This window comes from Mauremys mutica, chromosome 1 (genome assembly GCF_020497125.1).
Source record: "Mauremys mutica isolate MM-2020 ecotype Southern chromosome 1, ASM2049712v1, whole genome shotgun sequence".
NCBI classification, from domain to species: Eukaryota; Metazoa; Chordata; order Testudines; family Geoemydidae; genus Mauremys; species Mauremys mutica.
The window spans coordinates 6,232,749-6,251,964 of record NC_059072.1 but is presented as its reverse complement, the minus strand read 5'-3'; the positions used below and the strand labels follow the sequence as shown (position 1 = coordinate 6,251,964).

At 46.4% G+C, this 19,216-nt stretch overlaps 1 protein-coding gene across 9 annotated transcripts in view; it reads right to left on the bottom strand.

The window, feature by feature from the left end:
- AHCYL2 (adenosylhomocysteinase like 2) overlaps positions 1-19,216 on the bottom strand; it is a 242,444-nt gene that overhangs the window by 5,895 nt on the left and 217,333 nt on the right. For all 9 annotated transcript variants that reach the window (XM_045028145.1, XM_045028162.1, XM_045028139.1 and 6 more), the window contains 10 exons: positions 18,969-19,075; positions 16,370-16,486; positions 12,008-12,071; positions 10,304-10,392; positions 8,459-8,529; positions 7,277-7,371; positions 6,215-6,313; positions 5,173-5,241; positions 5,007-5,085; positions 328-448 (listed from right to left, as the gene is read on the bottom strand). In XM_045028145.1, the coding sequence (XP_044884080.1) occupies positions 328-448; positions 5,007-5,085; positions 5,173-5,241; positions 6,215-6,313; positions 7,277-7,371; positions 8,459-8,529; positions 10,304-10,392; positions 12,008-12,071; positions 16,370-16,486; positions 18,969-19,075 (911 nt within the window). The remainder of the gene's footprint in view (positions 1-327; positions 449-5,006; positions 5,086-5,172; positions 5,242-6,214; positions 6,314-7,276; positions 7,372-8,458; positions 8,530-10,303; positions 10,393-12,007; positions 12,072-16,369; positions 16,487-18,968; positions 19,076-19,216) is intronic.

Here is a 19,216-nt window from a genome sequence, read left to right as displayed (position 1 = left end):
TGACAGCTTCTGCCAGGTACAATAGGCTGCCTCATTTCACACCAAGTGTTCTGGGTGTCAGAGCTGATCATGCATTGTCTGATGTCCTTCATTCTGTACCTCCACCATTTCATATAATGTTTTGATGTACTGGGGCAATGGGCAATGACCAGGACTCCATGAACCCTTCTCAGGGTACCTGTGGAATTAGATGCTTAATCACAGTGATTCTTCTTGCTCATATATTTAGGATTGAGCTGATTCCCACACATACATACGCGTCTGCGTATATTACATTAGAGAGAAAGAGAGAGAGAGAGAGAGAAAGATGATGTTTAAAACCAGCACCTGTAGTAGTTTGGTTTGAAAGGCCCGTTTTTATTTAGTCCCAGGTACTTTGCTTGTTCATCTGTTAGTTCTGTCAGATGTGCATCGAACGTTGGAAGATGAAGACTTGCCACATACTCATCTGAAACAGATTCAAGCCCTGGGAAATTAGCTTGAACGCGGCAAATCCCTTGGGTCCCTCCCTCGCTGAAGGAGCTCTAATGCATAAAGCCCCGAAAGGGCTTTTGCATTTTACGTAACAACTTGTAACAGACTATGGGTCTGTCTACACAGCAATGTAAGCTCAGGCTTAAGCCTAGCCCTCCTTGAGTCCACACACCAATTATGTTAACCTAGGGCTCGAACCTAGGGTCCCAGGACTCTCCAGGGCTGGAGGGTCTGAGCCCTATTGCTTGCCTGTGTCCACACAGCTCTAGCTTGACTCTGATCCCAGAAGTCTTCTGAATGTATCCCAGAGTTCCTTGGGGCAACTTCCTTAGTCCTCTCTATGCCAACAATCTGCGGTGCCCTCTCTTGCACATGGACACCACACCACCTCAGGGCAGCATTAATCCATTGTCTGCTGCAAGCACACTACCAGACAGCCTGCAGGCTTTTCAATGGCGACGGATCAGAAAAAGCTTTTTGCAAAGAGAGCTGCTTCCTGGTCACAAGAGCACAGCCAGATTTTGGGCCATGCTGGCTGGGCGCCCTGCACATCCAGCCCCCTGGAGGGCAGGGGTGCCCAGGAGCAAGAGCCAGAAAGTGGAGCGGGAACTAAGGGTCTGCCCTGCAGGGAAGGGGAGTGGCAGAGCCCACGTCTCAGCACAGCCGGGGGAAAAGGACCTCAGCTGCTCCCGCTCCCTGCAGGGTAGCTGCTTGGTCCTGCTCCGCTCTCTGTCCCTTGCTCGGGGCCCCCCTGGGGGCGAAGTGTGAAGAGGCGCCTGGGCAGTGTGCACTGTGAGAGGTGAGTGGGAGCCTCCCAGGGTGCGGTGGGGGCAGGGATAAGGGATCCTAAGGGGATGCTGGAGCACTCCCCACCCCAAGCCCTGGGGACACACTTCACTGCTCTGCAGCGGGCAGCAGCCAGGCTGGGTTGTGTGTGTTTTTGTTCTTGAAACCTACATTTTATGTCAAACTTCAAAACAGACAAAAATAAATTTAAAAAACCAACCGACCAAAACCACTTCCATTGAACATCCCATTTTAAAAATTAAGAATTGCAGCATTTCATTTTAATACTTTGATGGCCCTGGAGATTCATGTCCTGATTATCCTCAGCTGCACATGGGTATTTTCCTGCCAGTGTAACTCAGCCTAGCGGGGTGAGCCCAATTCTCAGATTAGATGTCAGTTCAGTATAAAGCCTTCTCCAACTGCAGTGATTCTACCAAGACAGGCACCAAAGAGCTGATTATGCAGTTTATGTACTCGTGTGGGCACTGGAGTCCCATCGACAGCACCATCAATTAGGAAACAGGGTGGGCAGTAGAGTTTTCCCACAATGCAACACGTTTGTAGGGCTAGAGTGTCGACACGGGGTTAGGGTGCGATGCACTTGGGGAAAGGGTTACTTTGACTAAGGTCTGTGCACTGCAGTGTGGACACCAGAGTCCTAGGTTTGAGCACGGGTCAGAAAATCCTTTACCTAGAGTTAAAATGCAGTGTAGACGCTCAAGCCCAGGGTTCCCTGACATAGGTCAGCTGACACGAGTCCCACTAACCCTAGGCTTACAGTAACCCCTCACTTAACGTTGTAGTTATAGTCCTGAAAAATGCAACTTTCCGCGAAACCATGTTAAGCGAATCCAATTTCCCCATAAGAATTAATGTCAATGGGGGGGTTAGGTTCCAGGGAAATTTTTTTTTTGCCAGACAAAAGGGCATTACATACATTTTAAACAAGCAATTTAAAACAGGTATATGTTTTAAACAATTTAAAAGAAACAATTTAATACTACAATCATCACTGCTGAGTATGAAGCAGTGGGAACATCACTGCTGAGTATGAAGCAATGGGAGGTGCCCGCCTTACCCCACAGAGGCCCAGCCCCCTGGCACTGCAGACAATGAGGCAGGCCAGGAGGCTAAGGTGCTGTAGGCGAGGAGAAGCACGTTGCGCAGCAGCTTCCCCTACTGTGCAAGCACCGGGGGCGGGGGGCTCAACCCTCGGCCCGCCCACGCCAGCCCTTCCCCCAAGCTCCCACCCTTAACCTGCCTCTTCTCCCCCACACCTCCTCCCTGTTTACTCCGCATGCCGCGTCCTCGCTTCTCCCCTCTGCCCACGGCAATCAGCTGGTTTGCGGCGTTCAGGAGGGACGGGGAGCCTGCGCGCTGAGTCCTCGCTCCTCCCCCCTCCCTCCTGAACGCTGCAAACCAGCTGATTGCTGCGGGCAGGAGGCAGGGGGAGGATGGGGAAGACGCTGATCCGCAGGGTCCACTGGCGGGCAGGAGGTTCGGGGGGGGGGGCGGCGTAGGAGAGCTGATGGGGGGCTGCCAGCTGTGGACAAAGCAGGCTGCCAAATGACGTTATAGTGGAGCATTGCACAACTTTAAACCAGCATGTTCTGTAATGGAGCAGTGGCGTAAGATCGAAACAACGTTACGCGAGAGGACGTTAAGTGGGGAGTTACTGTACATACTCCATGTGGCCCATCCTGACCTCCAGGGGGGTTTTGGCCCTGTAAGAAGTGCAGGGTCTGGCCTCTTAGGTGTTAACATATCACATGCAAACAAAGAGACTGTCTAGGAAGGAGTATGGCAGAAAGGGATCTAGGGGTTATCGTGGACCACAAGCTAAATATGAGTCAACAGTGTGATGCTGGTGCAAAAAAACCAAACGTGATTCTGGGATGCAGTAACAGGTGTGTTGTGAGCAAGACACGAGAAGTCATTCTTCCGCTCTATTCTGCGCTGGTTAGGCCTCAACTGGAGTATTGTGTCCAGTTCTGGGCACTGCAGTTCAAGAAAGATGTGGAGAAATTGAAGAGGGTCCAGAGAAGAGCAACAAGAATGATTAAAGGTCTTGAGAACATGACCTACGAAGGAGGCTGAAAGAACTGGGTTTGTTTAGTCTGGAAAAGAGAAGACTGAGAGGGGACATGAGAGCAGTTTTCAGGTATCTAAAAGGGTGTCATCAGGAGGAGGGAGAAAACTTGTTCACCTTAGCCTCTAAGGAGAGAACAGGAACCAATTGCAGCAAGGGAGGTTTAGGTTGGACATTAGGAAAAAGTTCCTAACTGTCAAGGTGGTTAAACACTGGAATAAACTGCCTAGGGAGGTTGTGGAATCTCCATCTCTGGAGATATTTAAGAGTAGGTTAGATAAATGTCTATCCGGGATGGTCTAGACAGTATTTGGTCCTGCCATGAGGGCAGGGGACTGGACTCGATGACCTCTCGAGGTCCCTTCCAGTCCTAGAGTCTATGAGTCTATGAAAAGTAAGAGAGGAGTTTTAAAGTGTTTCTTTTTTCATGTATCTGCCTGAGTCAACGTTAGTGGGTGCACCAAGAATTGCAGGAGAAACACTGGAACCTGACGCTGGTGGCTTGGGCAGGGAAGTGAAAGAAGAAACTTTTTTTTAATTTTTTTTTTAAAGCCAAGCATTGCTGTTCACCTTTACAGGGAGAAGGGCTGTGTCATTTCTACAGATCTTGACATCAATACAAACGACCTCCAAGCTGAATACAACTCATTATCCCTAAGAAAAATGTGATTCTGCTAAACACAGAAAAGAACTACACTCCCTTAGCTCAGCTGAAGGAAAAGAGTAAAAAAATAGCTGCTGCAAATCCTTACAGATCACAGTGTGTGTCCACTGGCTACAGCAGGGGAACGGGAGGCTGGACTCCTGGGGTCTGGCATTGAATCACTAAGTGTCTTTAAGCAAGTCATTTGCCTCCTCGCTGCCTTGGTTTCCCCATGTGTAAAACAGAGATAATGTTTCCCTACTTCACAGGAGGAGGCAGCCTATTTCACACTTGTATTGTTCTTGGAATCTCAGATGGGAGGGGCTATAAAATGAAAAGTACGTTACCCCTTGTTACCCTTCAAGCCTCCTAGTAATCCACACACGGGTTTTCCTACTGAGATTTATCTTATTCTTGCACCACCCTCAAGCAGGGTTTAAACACGTTTTTATATGAACATATCTGAAAGAAGGTAAGTTCTGGTGTCAGGAGACCCAGGTCACGATGGGGAACTGCTCTGGGATTTCCAGATGTTTGGCTAATTGTGTAAGCTGTAGGATCGCTGCCATAAAGAATGAAGACATGGCTAGATTTGGAAAATGGAAGAGACTCTTAGGGAGACTGAATCCTACCCTGAAACTGAGTAGCTTCTTCACTACAATGAATGTGAATTAATTAGGTCTGACTCACTATCATAGTCAACCCATAACCTCACCCTGTTTTCTAACCGATACCCCTGTGAGGTAGGGAAGCGAGATACCGTTTCATAGAAGATAGTTAGAGCAACTTGCCAAAATCACAGCAGTCGAGCCAAGAACAGAACCCCTCTGGCTGCTTCCCGTTCCTGCTCTCACCACCAGACAATCCTCACCCCAATTTAGGGGGGAAAATCTAAGACACAAAACCCACCAGAATGTGAGAGGATGAAGCCAGATCTCCAAAAGCCATGGAGAGCCCCCACCCTGTTCCACCTCAGGGAAAGCTAAGGCCAGGGGCTGGGTATGCCCTTACCCATTTTCTTAGGCAGCAGGTAGACGTCCTGTTTGTAGCGCCCTTCAGGGGCATTGTAGAGCTCTATCAAAGCCAGAGCCTGGGAATAAAACAACACATCTGGCTGAGTAACTCGCATGTACCATGGCGCAAGATACACCTCTTGCTCAACCCAAATGCTGCTCACCTGAGTGGTTGCAGTGATGGACAATACAAAGGTGGGAACAGTGGAACAGCTCAGGTTCAACAGACGGCCCTGAGAAATAAAATAAATAAGCTCCTTAATTCACATGGTACCTTTCAGCCTGGAGGATGCCAGAAGAAGGATATAGAAATTGCTTCAAACCATCAATGAAATGCAGCCCCGTTGGGGTGGAGCGCAGCAGTCCTTTAAGAGCACATGGCAACACTCAACAGAAGTGAGGAATCTTGTTCCCAGTGGAACCTGCAGGGGGCTCTAAGGACATAGGAAGTAGCAAATTCAAATGGGACTTTCGATGCCAGTGCCAAGCCCTGTACTTGTGTGAAAAGGGCCATGGAACTAGCTACCAGCCCGCACCGTCAGAAGCGCAGCACCTTCCCAACCCAGTGCTGGGGCACTGGCTCAGCCCCAGGAGAGTGCCACCTGGTCAATCCCCAACACCCCCACGGAGCCGCCGGAGCTTTCCCATCGGAGTGCTGACTCGCCAGGCCCCGTTCAGCTGGTGAGAGCTGATGAGAGCACAGCCCAGGGGAACAGAGCTAGGGAGAGAGAAAGACATGCATGGGAATGCAGCCACCTGTTCCTTTGTGAAAGCCACAGGAAATACCTGACAGCAGCTTGTGGCCTTTGGCAACTTTCTTAACAGTAGGTTGTAGCCCTAGGGAAAGCACACATATGTAGCTCATTGTCCCAGCAGTCCTCAATTGAATCTCTGCGGCTGAGCCATCGGTGATGGCTAAAAGCTCACTCAAATGATTTCAGAAGAATGAAATCTGACGCAATACCGGTGGGTGGGCTGCTGTGGGCCACAGGCAGAGCGGGAAACACTGGAGCTGTTCAGACCACACAACACGCCAGAGGGAAAGACACAGCAGGGCTTTGGGAGCTAACAAATCCTTCTACCCACAGAGACGTCGGTGAGCTGCTTGGGCCTATGCAGCAATCTCTAGAGGTTCTTGAGCTCCATGGCCCACTCAACCCTAGGCAGCGCACTAGGGTAACAGTCCCTGACACGTGTGTTACTTACCTCTGCCAGCAGCACTATCCTCTTCCCATCTGGCCAGATGACATGGTCTACCTGAGATCTCACCCTCTCCCAGGTCAGCTCAGGCGTACGTAAGCTCGCCTGAAATATAGCATTTAAACAGTTCAAGCGCTGGCAAAAATATCAGAAAACAGCAGCTAGAAGTAACACCTATCATCCACTGACACTGTTCTGGGGTGATAGATTCCTCCAGGCCTGGATCTTTGTCTCATATGTTATATGGGTCACTTATTAATTTATTGTAGGCCAGAGCTCTAACAACAGCTGCAGGCTGAATTCTTCTGATTGCAAAGCTAGCGACAAAGCAGGATGAAAACTGATTTACACCCCTCTAGGCCCTCTTGTTGCTTTCTTTCCAGCAACACGGTGGCTGGCAGCAGAGAAAAGACAACTGTAACCACGTGTCTATGGGCAAAACAAGTCTCTCTCCTATGGGACTGCTTACAGCAACAAACACCTTCTGGACTGGCACCGCAAGAAAGAGACAGTCCTATTTTTGTGCTTAACTCCAAACATAGATGAGCAGATTTAAAGTTCTGTACAGTAATTTGCATAATTTGCACCTGGGTTACAAGCAGCGTCCTGAATCCCACTCTGATGCAATTTTAAACCGACTTATAAGTCTCAACAAGACCCTTAATGATTTAATAATGTGAAAGCAGACAGACTCGTAGCAAGAGAAGTGCTGCTGTAATGAGCTCGCTACTGGGAAGGAGGAAAAAGGGCCATTATACTCTTCCAGGTTTTATTTCTGAAGCTAAACTCGTGTGGGCTCCACTCTTTTGAATCCTTTGAGGACATCACTGAAGTTATTAAGATATTTTTGGCAGCACAAAATGGTTGGTAGGGGTGGAGGTCTAGCTTATTATGCAGCCCTCTCAGGCCAGCCAGTCAGAACAAGTAGCACTAGGTCAGGCACCGCTCCCGATGACTGACTGACTGATCTCAGAAGCTTTCAACACTATTGAGTATGAGGAGAACCAATGAAATGAATGTAAGAAACCCGCTCCGAGGACATACACCAGAAAACAGCCCAGTTCTTACCACATCAATTTCAGTGTTGGAATGTCCCATGTTGCACACAATACAACTGTTCTTCATTCTGTCTAGATGTTCTCTTGTCACTACGTTCTTGTTACCTTTAAACCCAGAACTATATGGTAATACATATGAATGCTGACATAGCTACAGTAAGTTCACCAGTACAGCCCACTCCAACCAACTGGGTTTTACTTGATGAGAAGTTTTGGGCATTCATTTTTTTCATGAAAACTAAATTTATTACATACATACACACAGACACACACAGTGAAGTATGAACCTGGCTCTTTGGCCAGCAAACGAGAGGTTCGCATGAATCTATTCAGATAAAATAGACTAAAAAATCCTGCTCCCCAAAGAACTTCCACCCCAAACTCAAATTAAACTCTCTGGGGTTTAAATTAGCTCCCCGTCCAGTGCCTGCACACACTATATTCTGTTCTGCTGAACCACGGCACTTCCTGTTCCAAGTCAGAGCCCAGAAGTACTAAAATAGTTTGAGTGTCCTCACAATATTTCTGCAATGAGGAAGTACCAGGAACCTCTCAGAGAAGAGGATGGCAGTGAGCCTGCTCTCACAAAATGTCTAGCCCAGTTTTGCAGATGCACGAGCTTCTTGTTGTTCTAATGAGCGTCTGAACTCTTAGGTGCTTAGAGAACACCAACTTTGTGAAGGTCTAGAAACAAGCAGGTCAAAGTCTCATGTACCTTAGCTGCTTGTCACCTCATGTGAGCTAAGGTGTTCACCATACTGGACATACACAGCTCTTGGTTGTGGGCAGAGCCTGAAGTGGACTCAACAGCCTTCTGCAGTATTTACTGGGTGCAGGTAGCTGTGCTCTGGCTGTTTTTAATAGCTCCATTGGCTGCTGTTCCCCAAGCTAAGCAAGCTAAAGGTGACAGATTAAGTGTGTTCCTGGACTGTCACGGGCAGAGCCAAAGCTCCAGCAGCCAATGACAGCGTATGGGTCTGTGACCAGCGTATGGGTCAGGTGACTTAATGTGAAAGTGCCTCCTTGCCTGGAAGACTATTATTGGCTGCTGGGAGTTAGCAACTTTACAAGTATCCTATCAGTGCCCATTATTTTTATCCTATCACTGCCCCACTCCAATGGGAGGGGTATGGGCAGCCTATCTAGTACACGTCACCTTACAGCTACTCCCACTGCCCTGTGACATACGTACCTGTACAGGTGATGACAATGTCAACTTGTCTGATAACCTCATTGAGTTTCACAAGGCGGAATCCATCCATGCTGAGAGGACAGAGAAAAATGTACAGAATCTGAGGATTGGCTGAAATATACCAGACTCAAACACCCCGATGTAAGTCTCAGCTACCAACATTAACCCTTTGGGGTCAGGGATTGGGAATCCCTGATGCAGCCCACTGATGGATTTATAGTAGCACCAAGAACAGTGCTGGCTAGAGGACCTTAAATGGGGTTGTTATGGAGACTCATTCCAAACAAAAGAGTCTCAAGTATATTGGAAGATGGCACTTCTAGTGGTCAACCCTGCAAACTGCACCTGGGAGCTGAAAATCCATCTCTACAAATAATACAGAAATTAGGTCAACCTTTTCATATCTGGCTGCCTAACTCCATATTTAGGCACCACAATTAGTGGCCTAAACAGCTCCTACTGACATCAGTGGGAATTGCAGGTGTCAGCATATTTGAAAACAAGGTCATATGTCTTATAGACTAACAGAAGTTTTGCAGCATGAGCTTTCGTGGGTGAATACCCACTTGCATCCGAAGAACTGGGTATTCACCCACGAAAGCTCATGCTGCAAAACTTCTGTTAGTCTATAAGGTGCCACAGGATTCTTTGCTGCTTCTACAGAACCAGACTAACACGGCTACCCCTCTGATACTTGACATCATATGTCTTTAGGATCCTAAATATGGATTTATGAATGTAACTCTAGGCCCTCTGGCTTGAAACATCTGGGTTTAGATTTTTTCCCATGGTGACCACCCAATCTCAGTTTGCAAAGTCATCCCCCTCATTAAAATCCCTCCTGCGATATCACTTCTATGATGCCCATGAGGTGTATGATCATAATTACAATAAAACACAAACACAAGTTGTTTCCTCCTCTGGGTTTCTCTGTGTCCCCCATCCTCTCTATGGCTCTTTTACAGGGTAAAGGGCTGTCTATCTTTGTGACTTGTACTGTTGGTATGAAGCAACCAAATTAACAATAAATTGATGCATAAGGCAGAAAGGTCACCAGCTCACTCCCTTACAGCTGGATTGTCTCTTGCAGGTTTGTGCATGTTACCAAGCAGATAGGATCAAAGAAGCATGGATCAGCTCTGCTGAGTAAGCAAAGCCGATTAGTTACTTTTCTGACCATAACTGCACTTTGGAAGTTAGATGTTAGAAGGAAAGAAGCTGGTGTGTTTAACAAGGCCCTAAAACTCCTGGTACTTTGCAAAATGACTACCTTACCTTTCCAACCCCTTTTTGCTGCAGTTCTTAAGCGTAAGTGGTATCTCCACAATAAGCCAGGTTTCAGTTGGAGAAAATGAGGCCAGAGATCATTGCAACACCTGTACATGAGGGGATAGCTTTATGCTTTCAGTCCCAGTTACAGCACCAGGATTTATGATCTGTAACTGGATGATCTGAGAAACTGACATGTTCCTTCAGTGGACTCCCCCACTGAACACAAACTGGGGCAAAATATTATATTCAGAGTTAAATTCTAATATCACTACAATCCACAACGCTCTGGCAGTCTCACAGTCACTAAACCTTCAACTGCCCCTTAAAGCGTCTGCTATCTCTAAGAGTTGAGCTGGCTTATCAGTAGATACAGATTAGCAGGCTGTTCCTGAGGAAAGTGACCCATTACTGATATATCGCAGCTGTGAGCGATGGATCACCCTGAACCTGTGGAGCGGGGCAAAGTCATTTTCAGCACTACTCCAGAGAGTGATTGACACTGACAGGATCTTGGCCTCAGTCTTACTCTAACTAAGCCCTGTGGAAGGAACCAGACTCCCCACTGCCCCTTACCAGGCTTGCAGGGCACATATTGGATCGATCTCTGTCACATACACTATGGAGCCCATTGCCTTCAAAGCAGCGCAGCAGCCCTTTCCAACCTGCAGAGAGAGATGCCAATAGTACCACACTGCACAGTACATTACAGTAAGCACAGTCTGCTCCCGACATCAAGGTGAAAATCTCCCCTTCTCTGTGTTCAGCCAAGCCACACCCTGCTGCTGTAAGCTGTGTGATGAACTTAACATACAGGGGGAGGACAGGGGAAGTTCCTTGAAATATGGAGCATAACTAACAGGAGCTACTTTGCTGAAGTGTTGCCAGAGATAGGACCCAAAGCAAAACCCCAGAGTCAAATTCAACCCAACTTTAGATGAGGCTGGTTCTGCCCCAAACTTTGTGGCTGGCACTAGAGACTATTGCATTACAATCCTGGATTCAGTTAACTCCAGAAACATGAGGGATCTGGATCAGGCCCCAATTTTAGTAACAACATAACCAGATGTTTGAAAAATTCCATTGCAGTACCACACAGTTCCTTTTCTTCATACCTCCCATCCCCAGAAAGCAGCAAGACTGGTGCATTAAAAAGACACCAAACTTCTCACGTTGGGGAAGTCTAAGGTCATGTCTATACAACTGATGTTACAGTGGCATCACTATGTGGCCACAGCTCTGCTGCTGTGACCCCATGGTGTAGATGCAGACTACAGTGACAAAAAGGGTTTCTCCATTGTTGGGGGAACTGCACCTCCATGAGTGATGGTAACCGGGTTGATGGAAGCATTCTTTCATACACCTAGTTGTGTCTACACCAGGGGTTAGGTTAACATAATTACAATACTCAGGGTGTGGATTTTTCATACTCCAAGCTCTGTGGCTATGTTGACCTAAGTTTTAAGTGTAGGCCAGACCTAAGAGGTTCTTACAACCTTTAATCTATTTGAATAGCTCAATATCAGTGTTTTAATTTCTCAGCGTTAACTAACTTTACCCTTTACGCACTTAGTAAAACTGATAGGGGAATTCCAGGGCATGGCTGACTGGCCAAGAATTCCCTGAATGTGTTTGATTGTGCAGTCATTCCACGGGCGTACTGGAACACGTGATCACCAAGTGCACCCAACGTTTAGATCACAGTCGAACCGCCTGATGTTTGTGCAGTCGAACCGCCTGATGTTTGACTCATGTGAAATGATTTGGGGGTTCTCAGTCCAGATCAGAACACACCCCACTATAACTGCTACTAACTAGTCCCCATGTTGGTAGCCTCAGCTGAAGGAGGGGGGTGGAATATGGAGACTGAATTCCCCACTTTCATCTACAGAGATGATCCCTCCAGATCAGAGGTGAAAGCTTATTGTCAGGTCAACATTAAGATGGAGTAATTGATCTTTCTTGACTGTATTTCAGTGTGCAATGCCACAGCAACCCCCTGCCCCTCTGTCCACAGCATCAAATTTCTATGTACTTTTAAAAATCTATTGGTACAAGAAAAGAAAAATGCAGAGAAATTGTAGCAGGGGAAAAACCCTTCATTTTTGTCTAATTGGGCCCATTACTTTTAGAAGCAGGTTTTAAGATAACTGCAGATGAAGAGAGATACAAAGCTCCCTAGTATCAAGCTACGTGACGAGAAGCACTAATTTTATATAAAGCAACTACTCGATGCAACACACAAAGCAAATTCTGTGTGATGAAATATTGAAATTTTACCTCTCCATAGCCACAGACCACCACTTGCTTTCCTCCAAACATCATGTCTGTCGTCCTTTTAAGGCTAAGAAAAAGTGCAAGAATTAAAACAACAGATATTAGACGCAACCCTCAATGCCAGGGCATAAAACTAAACACATGCCAGTATTTAACAGGTAATAACGGTAACGTCTCAAAAATAAAATGAGTGCTGCTGACAGACAGGTTTTTGGGCTCAGCTGATGTGACAGTCCCTCTGTCAAAAACTATTCCATCCCACAGACAACACTGCATTTGGTGGGCTGATCATGCTCCTTTTCAGGACCACTGGAAGAATCCCAGTTTTCTTCCCCGAAGTATAATGGTCTAAATGGATATATGTGTAAATCCTTTGGATCTGAATGGGAATTACATGTGTGCATTTTCAAAGGCAAAATCTGGCCCATTGTTTCTTCTGGAGATCACAAAGTGGGCACCTCAAGGCCCCTCCAGAACCAGTCTTCCCCACGGTAGCACAGAGTGCTGCCCCCCAAGGCCTGGGGCTAGAATGAAGGAGAATTTTCTACACAGTGGCACCCAGAAGAGACTGCTAGGGAAGACAAACAGTGGCTTCCTGGCACAATCCTGATGATTTGTACAAATAAGACTCTTCCTTCCAGTCTGTTTCGTCTTAGCTCTCCCTAAGAATGTCCTACATTACAGTCTATTTTTAGCATGAAAGTAAATAGGTTAGCAGTGTGGGGAAGGCAAAATTCCCTTACTTTCCCGATGAATTTAGACAGAAATCCCTGCAGATTTAGCTGCACTTTTGCACAGATTTTCTCTGGCCCAGTTTAAGAGGTCTGAGAGAGGCTTTATCTTAGAGCTCAATTTACTTACGTCTGTTACAATTCAACACTACACAGCAAGATAATAAGGAGGTGGTTTTGAATTTCTACACTGTAAAGACTCACTGATAATTAACACATGCTTCATACACACGGGTGCACGTAACTTCTCTTCTGTCATGCTGAAAATCTGGAAGCAATTCTTCCTTCGACTGTAAAACCTTTGGGGCAGGGACAGTGTTTTCATTACACATGTGTACTTTGTCCAGCACAATGAGACCCTGATCCCTGACTGGGCGTCTAGGTGCTGCTACAATATAAGTAACAGTAGTTACACAAAACAGTTGTATTAGCCCTAAGAGCAATTTAGTTTCACAAAACTACTTTAAAAGCACCCAAGAGACTTAGAGAGAAGCCATTCTATATCTAGGCACCTATATGCCCTGCATCACTAGAGTTTGTAAAGGGCTGAGGAGAGATCAATTTTCCCTCGGAAGGCAGGGAAATATCACCCCCTTTTTGCAGATGGTGGATTGAGGCACAGAGATTAAGCAACCTGCCCAAGGCCACACAGCGAGTGTATGGACAAGCCAAGAGCTGAACTCAGATCTCCTGAGTCCGAGCCAGTGTCTTAGTCACAAGACCATTGTTCTCATAACATCCAAGGAAAGAAAAAAAACAAATGAAAGCACAAGATTCGCTGACGTAGGAGGTTAGCGTCTACTGCTGGGGCTGGATTTGCAGCGCTGGACCCTAAAACTGATGGGCACAAATCTTCTGATTTAAGGAATCAGCTGATAACCACAAGATCAGAAGTGTTTTTGTCCCAGTTCCCCTGCACAGCCTGAGCACTACTGATTAGGTACAATATTGGGGAATCTCTACCTTCCACTGAAACACTAGGTACAGGGGCGGCTCTAGACATTTCGCCGCCCCAAGCACGGCGGCATGCCGCGGGGGGCGCTCTGCCAGTCGCCTGTCCCGCAGCTCCGGTGGACCTCCCGCAGGCCTGCCGCCGAAGGCAGCCTGCCTGCCGCCCTCCCGGCGACCGGCAGAGCCCCCCCCGCACGGTATGCCGCCCCAAGCACGCGCTTGGCATGCTGGGGCCTGGAGCCACCCCTGACTAGGTATTAGGCAATGAAGGACAAGGGACGTTAGATTAGATGGACAAATGGTCTGAGCCACTAAGTCAAATCCTGTGTTCTTACAAGAAATTAAACTTTAACATTTCCACATGACCTCTTAGAACATTAAGAACGGCATACTGGGCCAGACCAATGGTCCATCTAGCCCAGTATCCTGTCTCAGACAGCGGCCAGTACCAGAGTTTCAGGGAGGTGTACAGGTCAGAGAATTTTGGAGTTGTCTACTCCTGTTTTTCCCTCCAGGCTTCTGGCAGTCAGAGGTTTAGGGTCACCACGTGCATGCAGTTACATCCCAGACCATCTTGGCTAATAGCCAATGATGGACCTGTCCTCCAGGAACTTATCTAGTTCATTTTTGAACTCAGTTATACTTCTGGCCATCACAACATTCCATGGCAATGAGTTCCACAGGTTAGTTGTGGGTTGTGTGAAAAGATATTTCCTCTTGTTTGTATTCAACCTGCTGCCTATTCATTTCATGGCGTGGGCCCTGGTTTTGTATTGTGAGAAAGGGTAAACAATACTTGCCTATTCGCTTTTTCATGATTTTATAAACCACTATCATATCCCTCCTTAACTATCTCTTTTCTAAGCTGAACAGCCCTAATCTTTTTAGTCTCTCCTCATACGGAAGCTGTTCTGTACCCTGGATAATCTTTGCTGTCCTTTTTCTAACCTTTTCCAGTTCCACTGTATCCTTTTTGAGATGGGTGACCAGAACCAGACACGGTATTCCAGGGGTAGCTGTATCATGGATTTTATAGTGGCATTATAATATTTTCTCATTTTCTATCCCTTTCCTAATAGTTCCTAACATCATCAGCCTTTTTGACAGTTACTCCATGTTGAGCTGAGGTTTTCAGAGAACTATCCACAATGACCCCAAAAATCTCTTTCTTGAATGGTAACAGTTAATTTAAAACCCATCATTATATAGAATCATAGACTTTAAGGTCAGAAGGGACCATTATGATCATCTAGTCTGACCTCCTGCACAATGCAGGCCACAGAATCTCACCCACCCACTCCTGTATCAAACCTGTGTCTGAGCCATTGAAGTCCTCAGATCATGGTTTAAAGATTTCAAGGGGCAGAAAATCTTCCAGCAAGTGACCTGTGCCCCACGCTGCGGAGGAAGGTGAACCCCCACAGGGCTTCTGCCAATCTGCCCTGGAGGAAAATTCCTTCCCGACCCCAAATATGGCGATCAGTTAAACCCTGAGCATGTGGGCAAGACTCACTAGCCAGACACCCAGGAAAGAATTCTCTGTAGTAACTCAGATCCCACCCCATCTAACGTCCCATCACAGACCATTGGGCATATTTATCCCTAGTAGTCAAAGACGAATTAATTGCCAAAATTAGGCTATCCCATTATACCATCCCCTCCATAAACTTATCAAGCTTAGTCTTGAAGCCAGATATGTCTTTTGCCCCCACTTCTCCCCTTGGAAGGCTGTTCCAGAGCTTCACTCTTTTGATGGTTAGAAACCTTTGTCTAATTTCAAGTCTAAACTTCCTGATAGCTAGTTTATATCCATTTGTTCTTGTGTCCACATTGGTACTGAGCTTAAATAATTCCTCTCCCTCCCTGGTATTTATCCCTCTGATATATTTACAGACAGCAATCATATCTCCCCTCAGCCTTCTTTTGGTTAAGCTAAAAAAGCCAAGCTCTTTGAGTCTCTTTTCATAAGACAGGTTTTCCATTCCTCAGATCATCCTAGTAGCCCTTCTCTGAACCTGTTCCAGTTTGAATGCATCCTTCTTAAACATGGGAGACCAGAACTGCACACAGTATTCCAGATGAGGTCTCACCAGTGTTTCGTATAATGGTACTAACACCTCCTTATCTCTACTGGAAATACCTCGCCTGATGCATCCCAAGACCGCATTAGCTTTTTTCACAGCCATATCACATTGGTGGCTCATAGTCATCCTGTGATCAACCAATATTCTGAGGTCCTTCTCCTCCTCTGTTACTTCCAAGTGATGCCTCCACAGTTTATAACAATATTTCTTGTTATTAATCCCTAAATGCATGACCTTGCACTTTTCACTATTAAATTTCATCCTATTACTATTACTCCAGTTTACAAGGTCATCCAGATCTTCCTGTATGATATCCCGGTCCTTCTCTGTGTTAGCAATACCTCCCAGCTTTGTGTCATCCGCAAACTTTATTAGCACATTCCCACTTTTTGTGCCAAGGTCAGTAATAAAAAGATTACATAAGATTGGTATAGGTGGGTTTATTTTTTCCAGTGGGCATTACTTTGTACGTATCAATTTTGAATTTCATTTGGCATTTTGTTGCCCAGTCACCCAGTTTAGTGGACCTCTGTTCATTCTAAACACACCCAAGCATGAAAGTCATGCAGAATGCTCTATTTAGTCAGGGAGCTACATACCCATCAAGAATGGATTCTCTGCAACAGTAGAGGTTGTCAAACTTCTGTTTGGTGACAGAGTCGTTGACGTTCATAGCTGGGACACAGAGTTTCCCAGCTTTAGATAACTGGTATAACCTGTAAGGAATAAGGGAAGAACAGGAGAATGAAAAACGAACTGAGAAAGGTTTTCCTATGTTCTGCCTCCACATGCTCTTACTTCTCTTGATTAGCTGGCAAGGAGTGGCACATATCTCCAAAGGCAAAGTTAGCATCTACCTATGGACATCCTACCAATTCCAGCATGGGAGGTGTGTCCCCCATTTCGTAAACGCATTTATGCTTGTCCCCTCCAGAAAAATTGCCAAGATCAGATTAGAATCTAAAGCATGTTCTGTCCTTTGCTCCTTTACATGTTTATCAAGTGCACGACAGCATGCCTCTTGCAACTTCAGATCAATACCCTTTGGTGCCCTTTCAATGCAAAATACGTGTGTTCCTAAAGCCCTCCTCCCACATTTCTTACAATTTAGGTGCAAGTAGTAAGAGCTGGTCACAGCGACAGACTCATAACAGCCTTACAAAGCGCAACCACTAAGATGGGTATTTGGACCAACTAACATTTAAAATGGCCTAGTCAGCACACTGACTGCAACATAAGGCAAGTTCCAATCATGCTGCAGTATGTGCTGCGTTGAACTGTTGTTACTGGCAATAGATATTAATGCATCTCTCTGTGGAAGTACTCAGCTGTGATTAACTACTCGGAGAGTGAAAACATAAACAAGATAAAAGCAGCAAAGAGTCCTGTGGCACCTTATAGACTAACAGACGTATTGGAGCATGAGCTTTCGTGGGTGAATACCCACTTCATCAGATGCAACAAGACAGCAAATCTAAATTCTAGAATACAAACAGGAAGAGAACCTGAAAGTATTCAATTGTTATGTGTTCAAGAGTTGGCTGGTATCCTGCAAACCAGAATATGATCAATCAGTTCTCTCACAAATATACACTGAGTACAATTATGCCTTCTCCAGAAGACTCTCTTCTTGCTCTCTACTGTTTACTACAACCTGGACAACACTTCTGTGCACAAACTGCCCCGCTGTGTATTTCCTTCATTGCACTCTCTGACCCATCTACAAGCCTCAAGCGTTAGCTCCCAGACACAGTGACCTCCCATACCAAATGCTTCAGAAACTAAACGTGTCCTCTTGGATGGAAAGTTTTGTGTTCCCTGTGTGCCTCCCATCAGACCTTAGCTGCATTCTTGAAGCAAGAACGCAGGGAGTTACCTTTAACCTTACTTGGCTCTCTACACATCTGCCTTGCCCATACCTCTCCGACTGCCACTGATAGAATACTGTCAAATCAGGTCCTTTTCTTCACCCTGCCTCTGCTGAAATCTTAGTCAGGTTTCAGCCAGCACTTCCTCTCTCAACAGTTTCAATTCCCTTTTTCACAGCATGCCTAGATCCCTATTCTAAACGTCAGCCAGTTTAGAGAGCTGCAGCCACGCTATGCTCTCACTGCAAGAAAAAAACTAAAAAAAAGGCTGTCACCCTCATCCTCTGTCACCTTTGCTAGCTTCCTATTCCTCCCTACTGTTCTGAGTCACCTTCACTACCTTGCAATCCACCGCCTCCTCCAACTGGAAACCGACTTGCTGATTTGCTCAAACCACACACTTGCTCAGACCTTCCTTCTGACTTTGTTAATCACATCTCCCACCCAGGGCCGGCTCCAGGGTTTTTGCCATCCCAAGCAGCAAAAAAAAAAAAAAAAAAAAGCAGCAAGCTGTGATCGCGATCAGCTCCACCGCCGCCGTTTCAGTCTTCGGCAGCAATTCGGCAGCTGGTCCTTAGCTCCGAGAAGGAGTGAGGGACCCACCGCCGAATTGCCGCCGAAGAGCCGGACGTGCCGCCCCTCTCCGTTGGCCGCCCCATGGACCTGCTTGCTGGGCTGGTGCCTGGAGCCGGCTCTGCTCCCACCACTCCTCTGCTTCCACAGGCTGGGGTATGGGTGTCACGCATTTACGCTGACTTGTCTGTCTGGAATTCTCCCCCTCCCTCAAGCAAAGGAGTCATTTCCTCTTACAATCTCACTCCCTTCCTGTGCACTTCAGTTTGGGATTGACTCTAAGCTTCTCACTTTCGCCAAAGCCAACTACATTTTCCCCTTGCACTGCAACACCAATCCTCACTCCTCTTCTCACCGTCCCTTCCTCTTCACCTCCCTGGCAAGGCAGGCATGTATTATCCCCATGTTACAGAGGGGAAAGCAAGAGGTTAGATGTTTTCTCAGGGTCACACTAGAGTCAATGGCAGAATCAGAATGAGAACTCAGAAATTCCTACCTCCTAGTCTCAGGTTCAGATCATTAAATGTTTTTAAGTTTATTTTTTAGATAGAGGAGAGTAAATGTGACTTTTTATTTTGTAAGAGCTAGTCCACACCAACGGGAAACTACTCCAAGGCCGTATTTGTAGGATCAAAGTCCAGGCAACAGACTGAGATATGGTATGTCACAGCTTCTTGTGAGTGCTGACTATATGTGAGACATACACGGATCCTTTGCCCAGAGGGCTACGTGCTTGCTGTGGATTCAGCTCCATTACCTGTGGACACCGGTCACACTCTCTTCTACTATCCCCTTGATCTTCTTAAACATGTTGGGGTATTTCTTATAAATCCAGTGGGTCAGGTCCCCTCCATCATCCAAGATCTGTAATGAGAAAGTTGCACCAAGTCACTGTACTGAAATCCAGCAAGGCCACTGACCTTTGTTAATAACACCAGGGGTAAATTATCACTAAATTCCAGCTTCTGAAGCAAGTCCATGTCTTGGTATCATGTAGGCCATTGC